Source organism: Triturus cristatus, chromosome 7, assembly GCF_964204655.1.
Source record: "Triturus cristatus chromosome 7, aTriCri1.1, whole genome shotgun sequence".
Lineage (NCBI taxonomy): Eukaryota > Metazoa > Chordata > Amphibia > Caudata > Salamandridae > Triturus > Triturus cristatus.
Window position 1 is genome coordinate 1,525,672,893 of NC_140590.1, and position 17,356 is coordinate 1,525,690,248.

The window sequence follows — 17,356 nt, forward strand, 5'->3', positions numbered from 1 at the left end:
CGTACTTGGAGAGACACCTTTCCAGAGAGAAGAGCTGTGCTTGTCCTGAGATGCAAACCTTTCATCTTGGCCTTGAGGTATGGGGTCTGCTGACAAAGCCCAGAGGTCTTCTTTTTTATAATAAACTATTTCTTACCACGGGGAGGGTGGTAAGGTATTGTAGCCCTATTCCACTGTCTTTATAAAATGATATCCCCGTTTATATTCTATGGAATTGTGACAATGCTGACTATATTGTGTTTATGCATTTTGCGGCTAGTAATGGCACATGTACTGTACCATAGAGCATGTTAGTTAAAATAAACATTTTAAACTATACTGCGTCTCTGATTACTTTCATTGTGGACAAGTATGAGTGAGTGCGCAAAAGAGTGTCTGGCACCCGTGATTCCCAAGAGAGAATGACATGTTCTGGGTTGTCTAATCATTGGTAGCTTCGCTGTTAGTCGGAGAAAGAATGAGACACTACAGCTAGTCGGTTTGGGATTTTGGGTAGTAATGTGGTAGGTTGGTACACCCCTATTCACTGAGGTCGCATTTTTCTGTGCATAGTTCTGTATATGTGCAGAATCCCTGCAAAAGATCCATTGGAACAATCTCATATGGATTCACTCACACTGATCCCTCCCTTCAAGCTCAACATCCTTTGCCCCTCAACAGTTCCTCTGAAAGCATTATTTATCTGATGAGCGGCTGCCATGATTCAAAGTGGGAGCTAGTATCTGTACAACAAAAAATGAATGTCCCTGATGGGGCCGAGTGTGGGGAATAATTTCTTTCTTTAGGTTCTCATCAGGACTGCTAGGCTTTTACTGGTGTTGCCAAAAAGAAAACAAAATACATCAGACCTTCAGCTCTAAATAGGGTCAATGGTCTGATGTACTTACACCAATGGCCCTGTGTCCGTTGGGCACTCGATGTGAGGTTTTCGCAGGCGCACCTGCAGGGGCACCGCCAGCAGAAACCCAATTCTAAATAGAGTGGGTGGAGCATCATTGTGGTGAAGAGAGTACTGCACCCTGTCTACCAAACTTTAATTCGGGTCTCAATTCTCAAGATGAAAGGAGAATATCAACTGATCAAGACTCATCTTTCAAACCAATATTTTCCTCTCCAACCAAATCCAAAAGCAAAGAAATCCAAGTTCCAAAGGTAAGGCTTATAAGATAGAGGAACTTTTTTTTAGTAAAATCCAGAAGAATGATAAAAACTTATGACTAGTGACTGTATTATGTTTCATTGGTATAAATCACTGAAAACTGCAGTCATCCTCCAAATTACTGAGCACATATCCAATAACAACCTCCTTAACAAAACTTAATCAGGATTTAAAGCATTTAAATTCAGGATTTAATTCAGTCACTCTCCAGATGTTAGGTAACAGCCTCAAAATCTTAAAATACAGTGATGCTTAAATACTAGTGTTACTTGATCTATCAGCAGCATTTGATACTGCAAGCCACACAACACTGCTGAACAATTCTTTCAACCAGAATGGGCAGAGAAGGCTCAGTACTTAGTTGGTTCCAGTCCTTTATGTCAAGGAGAAGACATTCCATTAAACTAAACTCATTCAAATTGTTATGTTATACTTTATACTGAGGGGTGCCACGAGGATCATCACTATCCCAACACTTATTTAATCTTTACCTGATACCCTTGGCAGTAATAATACAAGATGAGAACATTACACATCACCAATATTGTAATGATGTGCAGCAATATTTCACAGTTTCCAACCCACTGGAAATAAGCATCATGAAAACCTTCCTTCTAAAGATTAAGTGGACATCTGTCTCCTCTGTGACACTTAATTCAAACAAGACCAAAGACCAAATTCATTCTCCCCCATTCCAAACATCCTTAACCACCAATCAAAAATGATAAATAATTATCCTCTTAGGGATCGCCCCTAACCAGCATCCACAGATAAATTCCTTGGGTTTTCAGTTGACATCTTCTTAAACTTGAATGATAATATCATAAATCTCCTGAAGGCAACAAGCTATTCATTTCACCTGCTGAAGAAAATCAAAGCTTCGATCACCCAAGACGACCTGAAGACATCTGATGGAGCAAGGTTTCGTATAAGAAGAAACTTGCTTGTAGGCAAACCTCTCGAATAACCTTTAACATTGTAATCAACCTGTTCTTAAAAACTAATTCTGCACCACATATTGTATATTGAATCTAGGGGAAGCTTTTCTATGTGCTTCACTAATCAATAACCTGAGTGTCCTAAAATGGCCGCTAAAAACACGGGAACTCTTCTGCGCATGCGTCTACTACAGCTACGTAGTATGACGTCTTCTGTCGCTTGGGGGAAATCTTTGCAGCTGCGCAATAGCTTTTAATATGGCTGCTTTAAAGTAACGCACTAACGCACATGCTGTGCTGAAACTAACCTATGCAAGTTTTACTAAGCTATTAATGCAAAAGATGTATTAAGTAAATGGAGTTAGAGGAGAAGTAAGTGGTATACAGTGAATTCATTTAATTCTGTATTCTAACATGTTCTTCTCTAACTTTATTAATTGTTCATATTTAAGCCTTGGAGGGTGACAACGTCTTTGTTTCCTTGTGGCAACTACACCTGCGCGACATCTTCTTGTCCTGAAACCAATGAACTCATTGAATGGCTGCCAAACCCTAAGCCCAGCAACAACTCTTGACCCTACGAGAGGAAGAAGACGCAACATTGTATTACAGACATCGATCCACATATGAAATGCTTGTGGGAATAAAGCTTGTGAGTATTAAAATTCAGGGGCGGAGAATTAGACAATAGACTAAAGAAAAATATTGCACTTAGTATGGTGTGATGGCCTCACCCCACTGCCTGGCCCAATCAAAATTGCGGGTGAACATGGAATTGAAACATTTGGGGGTGAATCATACATTTGAATTGGTATAACAGAGGTAAGTTCTAGATACTTAGACACACTTGATGCTGAGATGCCGATGCTATGCTGAGATGCCTGATTTTGCTGCGTTCTGACTGAAGAATCTTACACTAGGGAAATTTGCGGAACAACCGAGGAGGCACATCTAGGAAGGGGTCCGGCGAGTAGCACCAGAGAGGGGTGTAACGCTGGCGTTACACTAGAAGAGGTCACCTTCCCAGTCCTGAACTGGTCCTGAATCCTTGACACTCTGATGTCGAGGTCCTCGCACCATTCTAGGTAAATATAGTTGTAGGGTTAAATTGACTCTGACCTATCCATGTCTTGCCAGGTCACCACGGTTGTAGAAACCTGCATTGGCCTACTCAGGCAACTGCGGAAACTTGCCTCTCTCCTGTCAACATCGTCACTACAATCAATTGTATCCGCCACTCTCATCTCTAGGTTGGATTACGGGGGAATGCCCTTTACATCGGCCTCCCTCAAAAGCTCATTGGGAGACTGCAGGTGGTTCAGAACGATGCGGCCAGGCTTATTTTTGGACTTCCTAGAAAGACAAATGCCACCCCCCTGCTACACAAGTTACACTGGCTTCCTATCAAACAGAGAGCGCAGTTCAAGGGTCTATGCATTGCCCACAAAGCAATCTACGGCCAGGCAACTAAGTATATAAAAGATCGCCTGAAGAAATACGTTCCCCGCCGGACTCTACGATCTTCTGAGGCATGCAGGTTAGCTCCCCCTAGGTATATCTCTAAATCAAAGGGGGGCAGAGCGTTCTCTGTTCTTCTCCCGCAGATCTGGAATGATCTGCCGGAACACCTACGCAGGGAACCGGATCTCCTCACTTTTAGGAAGCATTTAAAAACCTTCCTTTTTAAAGAAGCGTCTACCACCACGTAATCATCTGCCTCCGCCGCTGCTATTCTACATCTGCACCAGTGACTGGCTCACTTTTTCTCTAGAATCGCTTAGAGACCTGAGGTGATTTGCGCTATACAAAAGTCATATAACATAACATAACATAACAAATGCTCCGTACTTGCTCTAAATTCTTTCTCTCCTCAGGTACTAATTAATGCAAACTGATTATAAGCTAACTGTACTATTTTTCCTGATGGAGAATTCTGGTATATCTGTTATTCAGATTTGACTCACAAAATTATTAATTCAGATAAACTTTTAAAACTCCTTCTGAGTCTGTGGTTCTTTGAATAAAGATAAATGAATTATATTATTTCCTCCCTATTCTAATCTACTACTAGATCTTTCGGAGGCACATTTACTCAGGAGACAGGAATGGTAAGAATACTGGTGTAAAGGTTTCCTAGGGTAAAACAAAATTGATGACCAGTATATATTTACTAGCTCATTGACTGTATGAATGTATATGGGCCCAAATGAGTGTTGTGTGTATTAATGTGTAGAGCTGGTAAACTCCGCTGCATAACATCTGTGCACCTTTTAAAGTCACACTCAGAATGCAAAAAAGCAGCTAAACTCTGAGGACTGTTAGGGTACCTGCGAAGAAAAACTATGCACCTCTGGGGGCCAAAGTATATCAAGAGAGAAAGTAAGGCTAACCTTAAAAATCCCCTCATCATTGAAAAGAAAACTGCCAAACAGAACTTTTCATTCTGTGCACCTAAACTGTGGAACCAAATTCCCAAAGACATGAGAAAACCCCTTTTGATATTCCACAAAAATCTCAAAACTCACCTGTTCAAAACTGACCTTCGATAGTTCGCCCATATGAGCTTAACAGAGTTGACACTAAATATAGTTATGTTATTTGTCTGTTATCTGATGTTCTGTTGTATCTAACGTTTTTCTGTAAAGTGCCCTGCTGCACCTGTCCAAATAAATTTAATAAAAAATAAATTGTGACCTCCACCACATCATGGTGGATGTATCTGTTGTAATGGTTCTGTGAATACCTCGCTCAAATCAACTGCATTTATTAGACAAAAGCAGGGACTTTATTCTGCTTAGTGGCACAACAAGTAGATCTTCCTAATTTCAGCGAGCTTGCATCCATTGGATGTCTAACTACTAGGGAAGAGTCACCATGAGCAATCTCGCATTGGGTAGAGATAAATGCACGGCACCATAAGTCTTTGTACTTTTGCCAACTCTCTCAAACATCTGAAGGAAGACTTGCCCAGGGCACTTCACTTGAACTGTATGTTTTATTAGTAAAATAAAAAAGGAGCAAAAAGGCAATAGCAACACAGAGCTCCCATCCAGTTCCTAACCACTGTATCTGACTTGATCCAGGCTCATCATTCCAGAACTCACAAACCTGTTTATCCTTTCTACATGACTGTTGCTTAAGGGATGATATAGACTACATATTTTATGTTTGCTACCTGCATTCTCAAGAAACTCTCTCATTTAACCTGATATAATTTGAACCCTATTATCAGACAGGAGTTCAGAAAGAAACCTGCTGCGATGCCTCTGCATATTGCAGAACGCAGTGTGCCCGATCTCTATGTTCGTGCAGCTGGATAAACTACTTGGAGAATTGGCTTTAGCGGGGGTTCGGAGAGGAGTCAAGCTTGACACGCTCAAGCTCTCTTGATGGAATGGAGGCCTCGGGACCACCTAGCAGGAACGTACGACCCATATAAACTGCCAGAGGTCATTATGATGGAAAAATACAGTCCCTGACTCCCTACCATATTTGATGCAGCAGATGGGTCGAGAGTGGCACAGAGTGGTGACAGTGGTCCTGTGCAGGGCTCCATATGCGAGGGATCTGCCCCTCTAGGCGCTAAGACCGTTTGCGGCTCTCTTACGGAACATGTCCTTTGCGAGGTGGCGGGAGGGCAGCTGCAGGACTTGCAGGGGATATCTACCTCAATAAGTGATTTATTACCTTTGACCTGGCCCCAGAGGAGTTTGGGATCACTCCGGGTCAGTTCTTGTAGTATGCTAGAATGGCACACAATGCTCGGGAGAGTCTAAACCATGTTACCAAATGAACCCAGGTACACCCAGTACTGCAACAATTGGGGGACCTGGCAAGTTTCGGATGACTCATTACACACCTACATGTATCCCTACTCACATATAAGAGGGAGGAAACAGCGCACGCTAAGGACAGACTGTGGGGATGCACTGTCAGATGATGAATGTCAAAGCGCTTGCAAGCAGGACTGGTTAGTGTCCCTCAATGCCCACTTCAAACTCATACAGTGTAACTTTCTGCACCAGACTCACATAACCCACAAGAAGCTCTCTAAGAAATATTCTGAATTTCCTTCCAGATGTGGCAGATGTGACCAGTCTTCTATTGGCTTTGCATACATGAGATGCTCCTGTGGACGACTGGTGGATTTCTAGACAGAGGTGGTTGGCGCATTGTCACATACATTTGGAATCATCCTGGCGAAGACAGTGAAAACGTGCTTGCTGGGGCTGCTCCCACAGGGAGGTAACATACTGAAAATACCAGCCTGAGTTTTGATACTAGGGAAGGTCTTAGTGAGGCTCAGACATTGGCTCGCAAGTGCCCCAAGAGCCAAAGGTCTTGCTTGGAGATTGGATCTGCAGGAGTGGGCGTTGGCATATAAGCAGCAAAGATGAAAGAGTGATGGAGCATCTGGCTACCTGGGGGGAAATTATTTTGAAAATAGTGGACGTTCCAGTTGATAGGCCACAGCAAGAGGCATGGGGGGGATAAGTGCATATAGGCATTAGCTGAGTAAATAGTGGAATAAAGGGTGAGATGGGCAAGGGGAGAGGCAGGCGAAACTGTATATGTAATACTTGTGAACTGGCTGCACAGGACACTCTGACTCATTGTTTTATATCCTCGTATTAAAAATTAATATAAACAAACCTTTAAAAAAATGGTTGACTATCAGGTGAAAAAGGATTCTCATGTGGCCAACTTTTAACAACAAATGTCATTGCTTTATCAGTTTTCAATCATTGGTAAGTTCATCTCTCCATTCTGTCTCACTTATACGCTTTCTCCCAGACCAACATATCCTAGCAACCAAAAATTCTCTGTCTCCATCATTCTCCATTTTCGTATGTGTAAAATCATCAGAAATACGTAATTGAAAAAGGAAATGTCTTATTTTCCCCCTCATATATGTTCAACTTCAAGATGATGCTCTCATAGTTTGGAAGTAAGATGTAGCAATCTAGCAGTTGTCTTTGTAGGATTAACATAACCATTCAGAATGGAGACCAAAGGAGTGTGGCCTGTGTGTAATATAAACTTTGAACCCCAAACATAAGCTTCAAACTTATTGACAACCCTAGTACAGGCAAGCATTTGTTTCTCAATGACCAAATACTAAAGTTCATGAGTCTTTAACATGCTGTGTGGAAAAGCAATTGTGTGATCATTGCTATCCCTTCTGACATTACAGCTCCCAACCTACACTGCTGGCATTAAAAGTAATTCTTAGCTTTTTCCCAGAAACATATGGACTTAATAATGGTGCTAGCATGAGCATATACTTAATAGATGAAAACGATTGTTCTTGCTCATGGCCACATACAAATTGTGCCTTCTTCTTCAACAAACTATACATGCGTTCAGCAATAGTGGCAACATTTTCAACAGATTGCATGTGAAACCCATACATCCCCGTGAATGGCAACAATTGGTCGCGACTCTCTTGTGCCAGTACTTTTTCATACCTTCTAACAACCCAGGTCTGAAATTAATTCCACATCCTGTATTCGAATGGCCTAAATATTCTACTCTGTTTAATCCAAAAACACATTTGTCTCTCTTAAGTCTTATTCCTTTCTGTTTAAAGGCTTCTAGCACATCCTGCAGTAATTCCAAATGTTGTTCTTTGTGCTTCCGAAATATATAAACATTGTCCTGAAAAGCCAAAACACTATTCAAACCACACAACACTTGACTCATTAGTCTTTGAAAATCAGTTGCTCTGGATACTAAGCCACTGGAAAACACCATCTGGTGTAGCAAAAGCCATCAAATGATTCTTTTACAAGTACAGCCTGATGATACGCTCATCTAAGATCAAGTTATGGGAAAAACTTTGAAACACTCGAAGTTGTAATCATATCATCAATTCGGGGTCGAGGATATCCATCTATCTAGATGGATTTATTGAGACTGCATAAATCTACGCATATTCTAGGTTCCTTATTCTTCTGTTGCGCTACCATATGTGATAACCATAATGAAGATTCTATTGGTTAAACATCTTACTTGTACATCTTCTTTAATAATTTCGATGATTTGTTTTGGATATTCAGCAGAACATGCCTCATCTTATGTTTAATAGGCTGTGGGTGACATTGTTAGTTCTCCATTGATCAGCCAAACAAATAACACCGAGTCATAACACTCTCTCACTTCGTGGCTAAAATGTTCCATTCTTGGGGGCTCATCACACATCCTATATGAGTTGCACTGCTTCTAGTGGCTAGAAAAATGCACTTTAAAGCATTTCGCAAGACACATCGATCAATCATTGGCATCATTCCTCCTTTGCTTCAGCTAACTATTCAAACCTACAGACCAAGGAGGAGCATGATGCCAACAGTGGGATCCTTAAGTTACATTCATAAGTTGTCTAAACACTACACGAGTGATAGCTCACATTCACCTCACCTAGGCTGAATCAAAAACTCACAGATAATCTCTTTTTCCACAGAGCAATAAAAAAATGGCTCTTGCATCACCTGTGAAAACCTCGATCTATCACTGCAGCAATTGTGTGGTACAACAAGGGTACATGTGAAGTGCATGCGCTAGCCTCCAACCATATCCTCCACCTTTACCTACTGTGCCATCTTTGCGGCATCCTCCGAACACTACGCGAACCATTCATGAAGGGCCAGACAGGAGATTTTAAAGAAGCTAGTATTTCAAGGTGAAAGCATATTAATCTAGCACGTTTGTCCACACAACCATGACAACCCCTATTGAAATGCTTGTGGTGACAACTTTCTTTGACCAATGCTGAATCTATCCCATGTTTTCATTACCTTAAGTGTACGTTCCAGCAATTGGGTTTAATTGAAGTTTTTTAATAATCGTACAAATATGTCCCATCAAGCCAAAGCTGTCATTATAACCTTGTTTGTAACTAGGGCTAATTTACTTCACCTGCAGGTACTGATTAAGCAGAAATTAGTGAGTGATTTAGCTTCAACTGTTGTGACTAATCAACCGCGTTTTACCTTGCCTATCTGATCTTATCCTCAACATAGATTTTATCTGACTAGATTTCGTCTGTCCCTGGTGCACATTTTGGTGACTTTTTCACAGCAATATAGTTGGTCTAATAATCGTAGCCCATGTGATAACTTGACAAAACAAAGCACTTTGAACTTTACTCTCTTTTGCCCTTTTTATAAGTCGGCAAGAGTTAAATACTTACTCCCAATGCTGAAGTCTTTACTGCCCTGTTCTGATATAGAAGGTTAACGGTTTCTCCTCTCTTTGGACTCTATGAACATTTGCTGTGCAGTTTTACATTTTATCAGAGGTGCGATTGCAAAAAGAAAGACATATGGATAAGGGAGGGTCTGTGTATTCTGCATTAGTCTGTTTAATTTCTGATTTTAAAGGTGCATTGAACAAATGGGTGTGCTGCTATTTTGTTATTATCTACTGTGATGTATTTTTATATTTCTCTTTTTATATGTATTTTAAATACGTTCTTATGATGAATACTTGTACGATGTGCTTTTATGATTTATGTTAAATCGAATAAAGCTTGTTTGACTGACTGATAACTTCAGCATTCTCAACTTTCTGCATATCTCTTCCCACAATGGACACACTTTATTCATGCAGTATTGCAACAAGATATAAAAGCTGATGCAGGCAACTGCAGTTAAGCTCCGAAAAGTATATAGCACAAGACCAGTGACAGCAAACTCTGTACAAATAACTAACCTGTCACATGTAACTCCAGCTAACTGGGCATCTGTGAAATCTTTCGCGAGAAACATAAGCAAGTATTTTGTTGGTGGTGTCGGCCTCAGCACTTGGAAGTCGGTCGACCTACACGATTGTAAGATGTTTTCCATGCTAAAGGTCATCCCCAGCTGATGCAACAAAGTCTTCATCAAGTCTTTCTGACATTGGCTTGGTGAATTCCCTTTCATCAGCTAGTCTCTCGATACACATGGATGGACCTCTACCACCGATTAACACAGTTAGAATACCCTTGTGATTTGCCCAGGGAACATTGTGAAATGAAAATATGATCATTGTAGTGAAGATGTCTTGCTGTAAGTTGGTGTGCTAAGATTTTACAATCTGTTTCCAATACAAAGGAGAATCTCTACTCTGTTTAAAATTGAGCAATAATGTAGTTTGCTATTTTTCTACATTTCTCCATTTAAACATTACAAAGCTGCCTAAGCATTGCAGTTGTCCACTAGAGAACACTTTATAAGAACACAGTCATGCAATTAGGTGTCTTCGCACTCACTAACGCACAGCCCACCAAGCAATACCACACCACCTCTATTCCTACACACTAAGAAGCCTAAAACTAATTAAATCTGGCATGCTTACTCTACTGACAGAATCTCCACAACACCAAATCATACCCTGGTCAACATCGAAAATGTTTAGAAAGTGACACCCCGGACTACTGGAAGGCACTACCGTGCAATATTAATGAAAGAATATGAGCTATACAAGGGTTAATTACCAATAACATCATGTAAAGGTGTCACATGCTTGATAGATGTCTTGGATGTGTGCTCAGTCGTCCTTGCCTAATTAGGCTCTGTTTATCAACAAATGACCACAACTTTGCTCATACTCGATACTTGCCATGTACACCGAACAGTGAAGGTAAGCATCTTTCGTTCACAACATCGCTTGTAGAAGTATTCATGGTATTGTTGCTTCCGATCTGAGTATGTTGAGACTCCAAAATACTAATGGTGTTGTTTGGCCCTTGCTGACAGATGAAGTTTGTGGGATTGTTCTGCATGTATATATTGTTGATTATGGTGGGGGCTGAAAAAGAATCACACAGATCAGAAAATACCGCCACAGCAAATGAAGACATATGCAGAAAAATTGTGCATGGTCATTGGGTAATAATGATTGCCTAACTGAAAAGCTAAGAAAAAACCTCCAGAGAAGGCCAAAGTTTGATGATATGCTGGCCTTATCTATCCCACTGAACTATAAATATCAATAAGCACACAACCACTTCTCATTATTACCACCAGGCTGGATAGTTGCAAAAAATAGGGCCTTATGCGATTCCATACCCTTTGTTTACAAAAAATAACATCATATCCCCAAGTTACCTCTTTGATATTTTAAAATGACATATGCAACCCAAGAACTGCCTATGAGCACCTCTTTACAATATCCACAACCGCATGTGTGGGTTCCTGATTCTGGCCCTTCCACCTGCCGTCATGGGTAACCCCTATTTACAGGAGGTCCAAATAAACTTCAAAAATTATCGCCTTTCGCTCAAAACCAACAACAGTTTCCATGTTCACTCGGTATAAAACTACATAATGTAAATGTGTATATATATAGCCATAGCCTGTAAATGACCAGTGTTTTTACATTAGATATGTAATATGTTTTAATGATACACAACATCAATTTTATCAAATTCCGCTACCACCACTTGGTCTATGTAAATTCTCCAGATCTGTGTATTGCCTGATGTTCCATTAGAATATTCTCTTGGCTTGGACATCAGTTGGAATGCATCTCTACAACCAACCGCTTGACATTGGTGTAACAGTGTATGTCAGATACTAAAAAAAGCCCAAAATGGAGACTACTTTTATCAATCTGCAAATTTCATGGAGGTGCTCAGGATGGGTGAATCTATGCATGGTTCTCCTTAAAGATGTCTGGCATGTAGCACAAAATCAATTGACTCTCACTTGGATGCAAAGTGCCCTCATTACATGCATGAAAACCTGTAAATAAAACAACAATCGGGAAGTTACACTTCAAAACAAAGAGACAGCACAAGTCTTGAAAACGAAAGATTCCTTCCGAGTATTATAATTCTTCCTGATGGTTTTTAACTGTACCTCTGACATCTGCTTTCATTATTGAGTAACAAGCACAGACCATTTATGAATAAAGAAATGTGCATCATAAAAGGATTATATGAAAGGGGAAATTTGTAAAAAAAAAAAAATATATCACTCTATAATTCACTAAAAGTATTATGCAATCATGCATATGCATAATCTCTCCATCCTGCTGCTAGACTAGTATTAGGCTCAAAGAAACACGATCACATTACTGCCATCTTGATTTCAACGCACTGGCTACCAATTGAAGCTATAAGTATCTTCAACCTGGCATGCATTCTTCAATAATACTTTTTAATGCACAATTGATGAAGTCACGATGTGGGAAACTCGGATTGGTGTTTTATACGATCCCATGGGTGGACACACTTGGTTTCATTTGACAGATCGTCACAGTCAGCATCATGTATTGTTTGACTTTTTTTATCCTCAGACATGATTGGTGATGGCGCCTCAACACTTTTCCCTCTAGTGGAGCCTTCTGTTCTTTTTCTTTTTTGATGGCACATGGGCACACGGTTGGGTTTAACAAATAGGTGTAAATTATCCATGTATTAATTAGGACATATAGTTTTGCAGCCTTGAAAAAGTCCATGTGGACTAAACACATGTCGGCTGCTTCTTGTTGGAATTGTACGTCTGCTGCTTGTTGGAATTGTACGTGTACAGAACTCATTCAAAAATTAAAAGATAGAATTCATCATCATCCACAACCTAATTGGACTTTCTTATCAAGGATCAGAAAGATATTGAAGTGTGTGTGCTTCAGTCCATTATTGGTATATTATTCATAAAGCTCTTCGCACAAAGACCCCAATCTAGTTCTCTGAGAAGCTGGTTATCTCCAAAAGGTCAATAACTCCTATGTAGTTCCAATAACCAATACTTGAAGATCCCTCCTGCCAAAAAAAAGAACACTCAAACAAGCCTTCTCAGGATATGCTCCCAGGTTGTGGAACACCATTCCATTGTCAATCAGATCTAAGCCCTGCCTTGGTGGCGAAACCGGAAATGAAGACTTTACTCATCCAAAAAGTCCTCTTAAATGGATTACTTTCTTCGCCCTTTAGCCAGCAAACAGAAATATTTTGGATTAAAGAAAATATATTAATACCTACCCATCCCTCTGGAAGGACTTGATAAGAATGCGATCATATTCAACCTTTGCCACTGAACCTTTGGAACCCACCTTTGGGTGCCTCCATTTATATTTCTTTATTGTCTAAAGACCTGCTAATCAAACACGTCAGTACAGGCTTTAATGTAATTGCCATACTCGTAATTCAACAATAGCCTATTTTTACCTATACTCCTTCCACTTTATCAACCCATCATGTACTAAATAGAATTATCTGTCTTATATGGTTTTGTTCTGAATACTCTGGGGCAGATTTACAAGCCCCATGCGTCACTTTTGCACCGCCGTTGCGTCACTTTTTGTGACGCTGCGGCAGGGTAAACAATGAGCGACGTTGCGGCCCATTTACAACGTGATGCATCTAGGGAGATGGTTCACGTTGTAAAGCCCTGCAGCACATTTTACCTAAGTCAGGTATAATGTATGCAGGGTGGGCGTTCCCACACAGGAAAGCCTCGTAGAAGTGATGCAGTGAAATCTACATGATTTCACTGCGTCACTTCCAGGATGCCACTGCGTCAAAACCTTACGCCTGCTTGGAGCAGGTGTAAGGAGTGACGCAGCACAAAATGTATAGGCCTCCCCATGCATTGCTGGAGTTGTGTTGGGCTTGCGACACAACTCCAGCAATGCATGACTTTTGCTCCTACAGATGCATCAGAATTTCTGACGCAGCTGTCAATCCTTGCGCCATTGTGCGCCATATTGTAAATATGACGCATCCATGGTGGCGCAAGAGTTTAACACGCAGGCGCAGGGAAACTGACGCATCTCTGCTCTAACGTAGAGATGCGTCAGTTTCTTGTAAATCTGCCCCCTCTGTATATTAAGTAATATGACCCAATATGATAAACTGTCTAGATTATGCTAATGTAATTTGTACATTGTTGTGTGCCATATGTTTTTTGACCTACCTGACACAATATGCCTTTACTATATTTAATGGCTTGTTCTTTATACTCTGTACTTTATAAAGCTCTCTGGCACACCTTGGGGTCGAAGCGGCTCTACATTAAAACCCTCAATAAATAAACAACTAAATAATGACCAGACGTCTGCCCAGCACAGGTACACAATGAAGAAGGTCTCTCTGATATTTTGGTTTGTCACATGCTTGGACACAGTTGAATCGGACATGGAGGTTTTCCTCGAAAACTTAGCTAGATGTGTATGAACACTACAAAGGAGGGTATGCTATTAAATGTGGGATGGAAACAGACCACAACATGATGGGATGGCATCAAAGAGGGTTACTTCTGAAAGTTAGACTGCACATCACGTGCTTTGAAAGCACATCAGAAACCTGTTTAAAACACAGTACTATACATGATTGGACCTATAGAAGATCGTTTACCTCATAAATCTGGGTGGAATGTAAACATGGACATGTTTGGATCACATGAATAAAAAATCCTTTCGAAAAATAGCTGGAGAGGATAGGCCCTGACTACCTAGCTTCCCTCAGAAGTCAGGAATCTGATGGACATCATTAGACTTCATAACCTAGGATTGACTTTTAAGGCTACAGGGCGCACAATGTTGGATATCACATGCCAAGTAGACTGCCCTCTAAAACACCAATCAGACACGACTGAGCATGACTGAGCTTAACGAAGGGATAGTCCATAAGAAACCTGTCTTAGAGACAAAAGTAGATGAGCGTCATTGAAGCAGTTTGTGAGAATAGTCGACTAAACTCACATGGGCTTATTTACAAGAGGCCTGCGACGCTGCAACATCACTTTCTTTGATGCTCCGGTGGTGCAGGACTTTCAATCATATCTTTGAGGAGAAGCAAAGCCACCCTGCATGGTTTTGAATGACCTCATAGATATGGAGTAAAGCAAGGCAGCACTGTGTCAAGAGGGCGTTCCATGGCGTTGCGGTGGGTGTTCCTACGCAACACCAATGGATTTTGATGCTACCCCAGATTTTCAAAATCACGTAAACCTGGGGCAGCGCCAAAATCTTACGCATTACCTTACCTTACTTGCAATCTGCAGCACACATAGAACGAGGAAAAGGCATTTCTGGATTGTTTTTATGAAGGAGGGGGCCCCTTCCTGCACAAAATAATCTTGCCAACAATGCAGACACTCTTGCACAATGGTGCAAGTGTGCCTGCATTGGCGCTAGGCATCATATTGTGTGCTGGTTTGAAAGGACAGGAATGCACTGTGTCTCGTAAATATGGTGCATTCCTGCCCTTTCAAATTGGCACAGGGCAACACAGCAACAGGACTTGTGTCTCTCCCCAACGCAATTGTTTTGTTAATGAGGCCCATAGTGTTTTCATCATTTATTACAGATTTTCTGATATGCTAAAAATGGCCCGCACAAATGAAAAACACCCAACTTTGCTTGGGAATCATACGCCTATGACGCTTCTGTTCTCGCCCTCTCAGTGCAGCTGAGCAGACAGTGGCTAAAGCCCAAATATAATGTTTAAAAGAGGCTTTGGACTGTAACTCAGAAAATCCAACTTTCTTGAGAAAATACCTATGGCAAAGAAATCAAGTTTTATCTAGAATATGTGAGAACGTAATGCTGATGATTTTATGGATAGAAGACTAACTGGCACATGCATCAAAGCTTTTTGCGATCGCAAACGGTGTGATTCACAAAAATCGGCCGTTTGCAATCGCAAAATTAGCTTTTGCGATGCATCAAGGGTCAAGGCCCTCACAATTTGAGAATTCGCAATTAATTGCGAGTTCTCAAATTGCGATTGCATTTAAAGAACCAATTTGAAGCAGTGATTTCGCTACTAGGGGGCGCAAATTACCATGAAGTTGAACTTCATGGTAATTTGCAAAAACTTTGTAGGTTACACACACACATGTCCCTGGGACATGTGTGTGTGCAACATTTGTGCACAGATCAATTTCAGAGGTGCAACTGTGTCCTTTTGACACCCTTGCACCCTTGCACCCTTGAAATTGCATGAGCAATTTGCGAGTACCAATTGGTACTCGAAAATTGCGCTTGCAATTTCCCATTCATTCCTATGGGCCTGTAGGCCCATAGGAATGAATGAGAAGTTATTCCTTATTTGCGAGTCGGAAATAAGGAATATGTAGGAATCGTTATTATTATAGCGATTCCTACATGCATAGGATTTTGCAAGTCCTTAACTGCGAATCCTTAATATTCGCAATTAAGGACTTGCAAAATCCTAGCTTGATGTGTGTGCCTGCAAGTAGGAAAGGTACTGCACTATGAATAGAGGTATAGCCCTTCCCTTAAATAAACTACATGTTGGATGAAGGTGAAGTTAATGTGTGAGGATCCATGTCGCCATGATATGCAAATAGGTGTTCAAAAGGTAAACTGCATCCAACAGATTTCCTTCAGTGCATTAACCATGAGACTCCAGAGGATATGTCGCCCTTTATTATGGATGATTTTTATAACAAAGACACCCAAAGCACTCAATTGCGTATTAGCAAAAAAGCTATAGGGGAAGATTTACAAGCCTCTTGTGCCACTTTTGCGTCACTTTTCCCATGTAAAAAGTGGCGCAAGGGGCTTGCAAATCTGCCCCATAGAATCCAGACAGTCAAGACTTATGTTGAGGTGAGATCAACATAAGTCCTGACCGTCTGGACTCTATACGTTTTTTGCTAATACGCAATCGAGTGCTTTGGCTTCCTTGTCATTAAAGTATTGCATTGGATCCTTGGTCCTGCTGTAACTTACACCTTTGGTAGTAGGGTGTGGGATGACCTCAGAAGCTGCCCCCCTCACTATTAACTGTGCTTTGTATGTATTACTGTACTCCCTTTATAATTTGTGCATAAATAAGAGGTGTGATTATTAGTCAATCACTACCTTTTCCCTTTATTAGGGAACTACCTGCTGAAATATGCTCTATTATATTTAATTCAACAAAAATGTATCTAGCTCTATGACATCTCTATTCCTATCCTGACCGTACAGATTTAAGACTGAGTGCGGTGAGAGTGGCACTCTCTGTCTTTGGGCTGTCGTTGACATCTAGATGCTAGTTTTTCGACCAATGAGCATGGTGATCAATGACAGATACTGACATTCCAATGTTATACTACCATAGTCAGCTGCGCGTTGATCTGGTCATCAAAGAGCACAAACTTCAGTGGTTTTCTTCCTGCCATGTTCCCATCAGCTATAACACTTCCTGCAACAACATGTCAGTCACATCCAACATTTTCAGTAATGTGTCTAGGCAATCCAAGGACAATCTTTTTTTACCTCAAAGCTACATCCTGACAATGTTGTGAATCCTGGTGGGTCA

General features: G+C 40.9%; 1 protein-coding gene across 1 annotated transcript in view; it reads right to left on the reverse strand.

Annotated features, from left to right (window-relative positions):
- ZBP1 (Z-DNA binding protein 1) overlaps nt 1-17,356 on the reverse strand; it is a 208,640-nt gene that overhangs the window by 40,622 nt on the left and 150,662 nt on the right. The window contains exon 5 of the mRNA XM_085619293.1: nt 10,699-10,887. Within this exon, the coding sequence (XP_085475419.1) occupies nt 10,699-10,887 (189 nt within the window). The remainder of the gene's footprint in view (nt 1-10,698; nt 10,888-17,356) is intronic.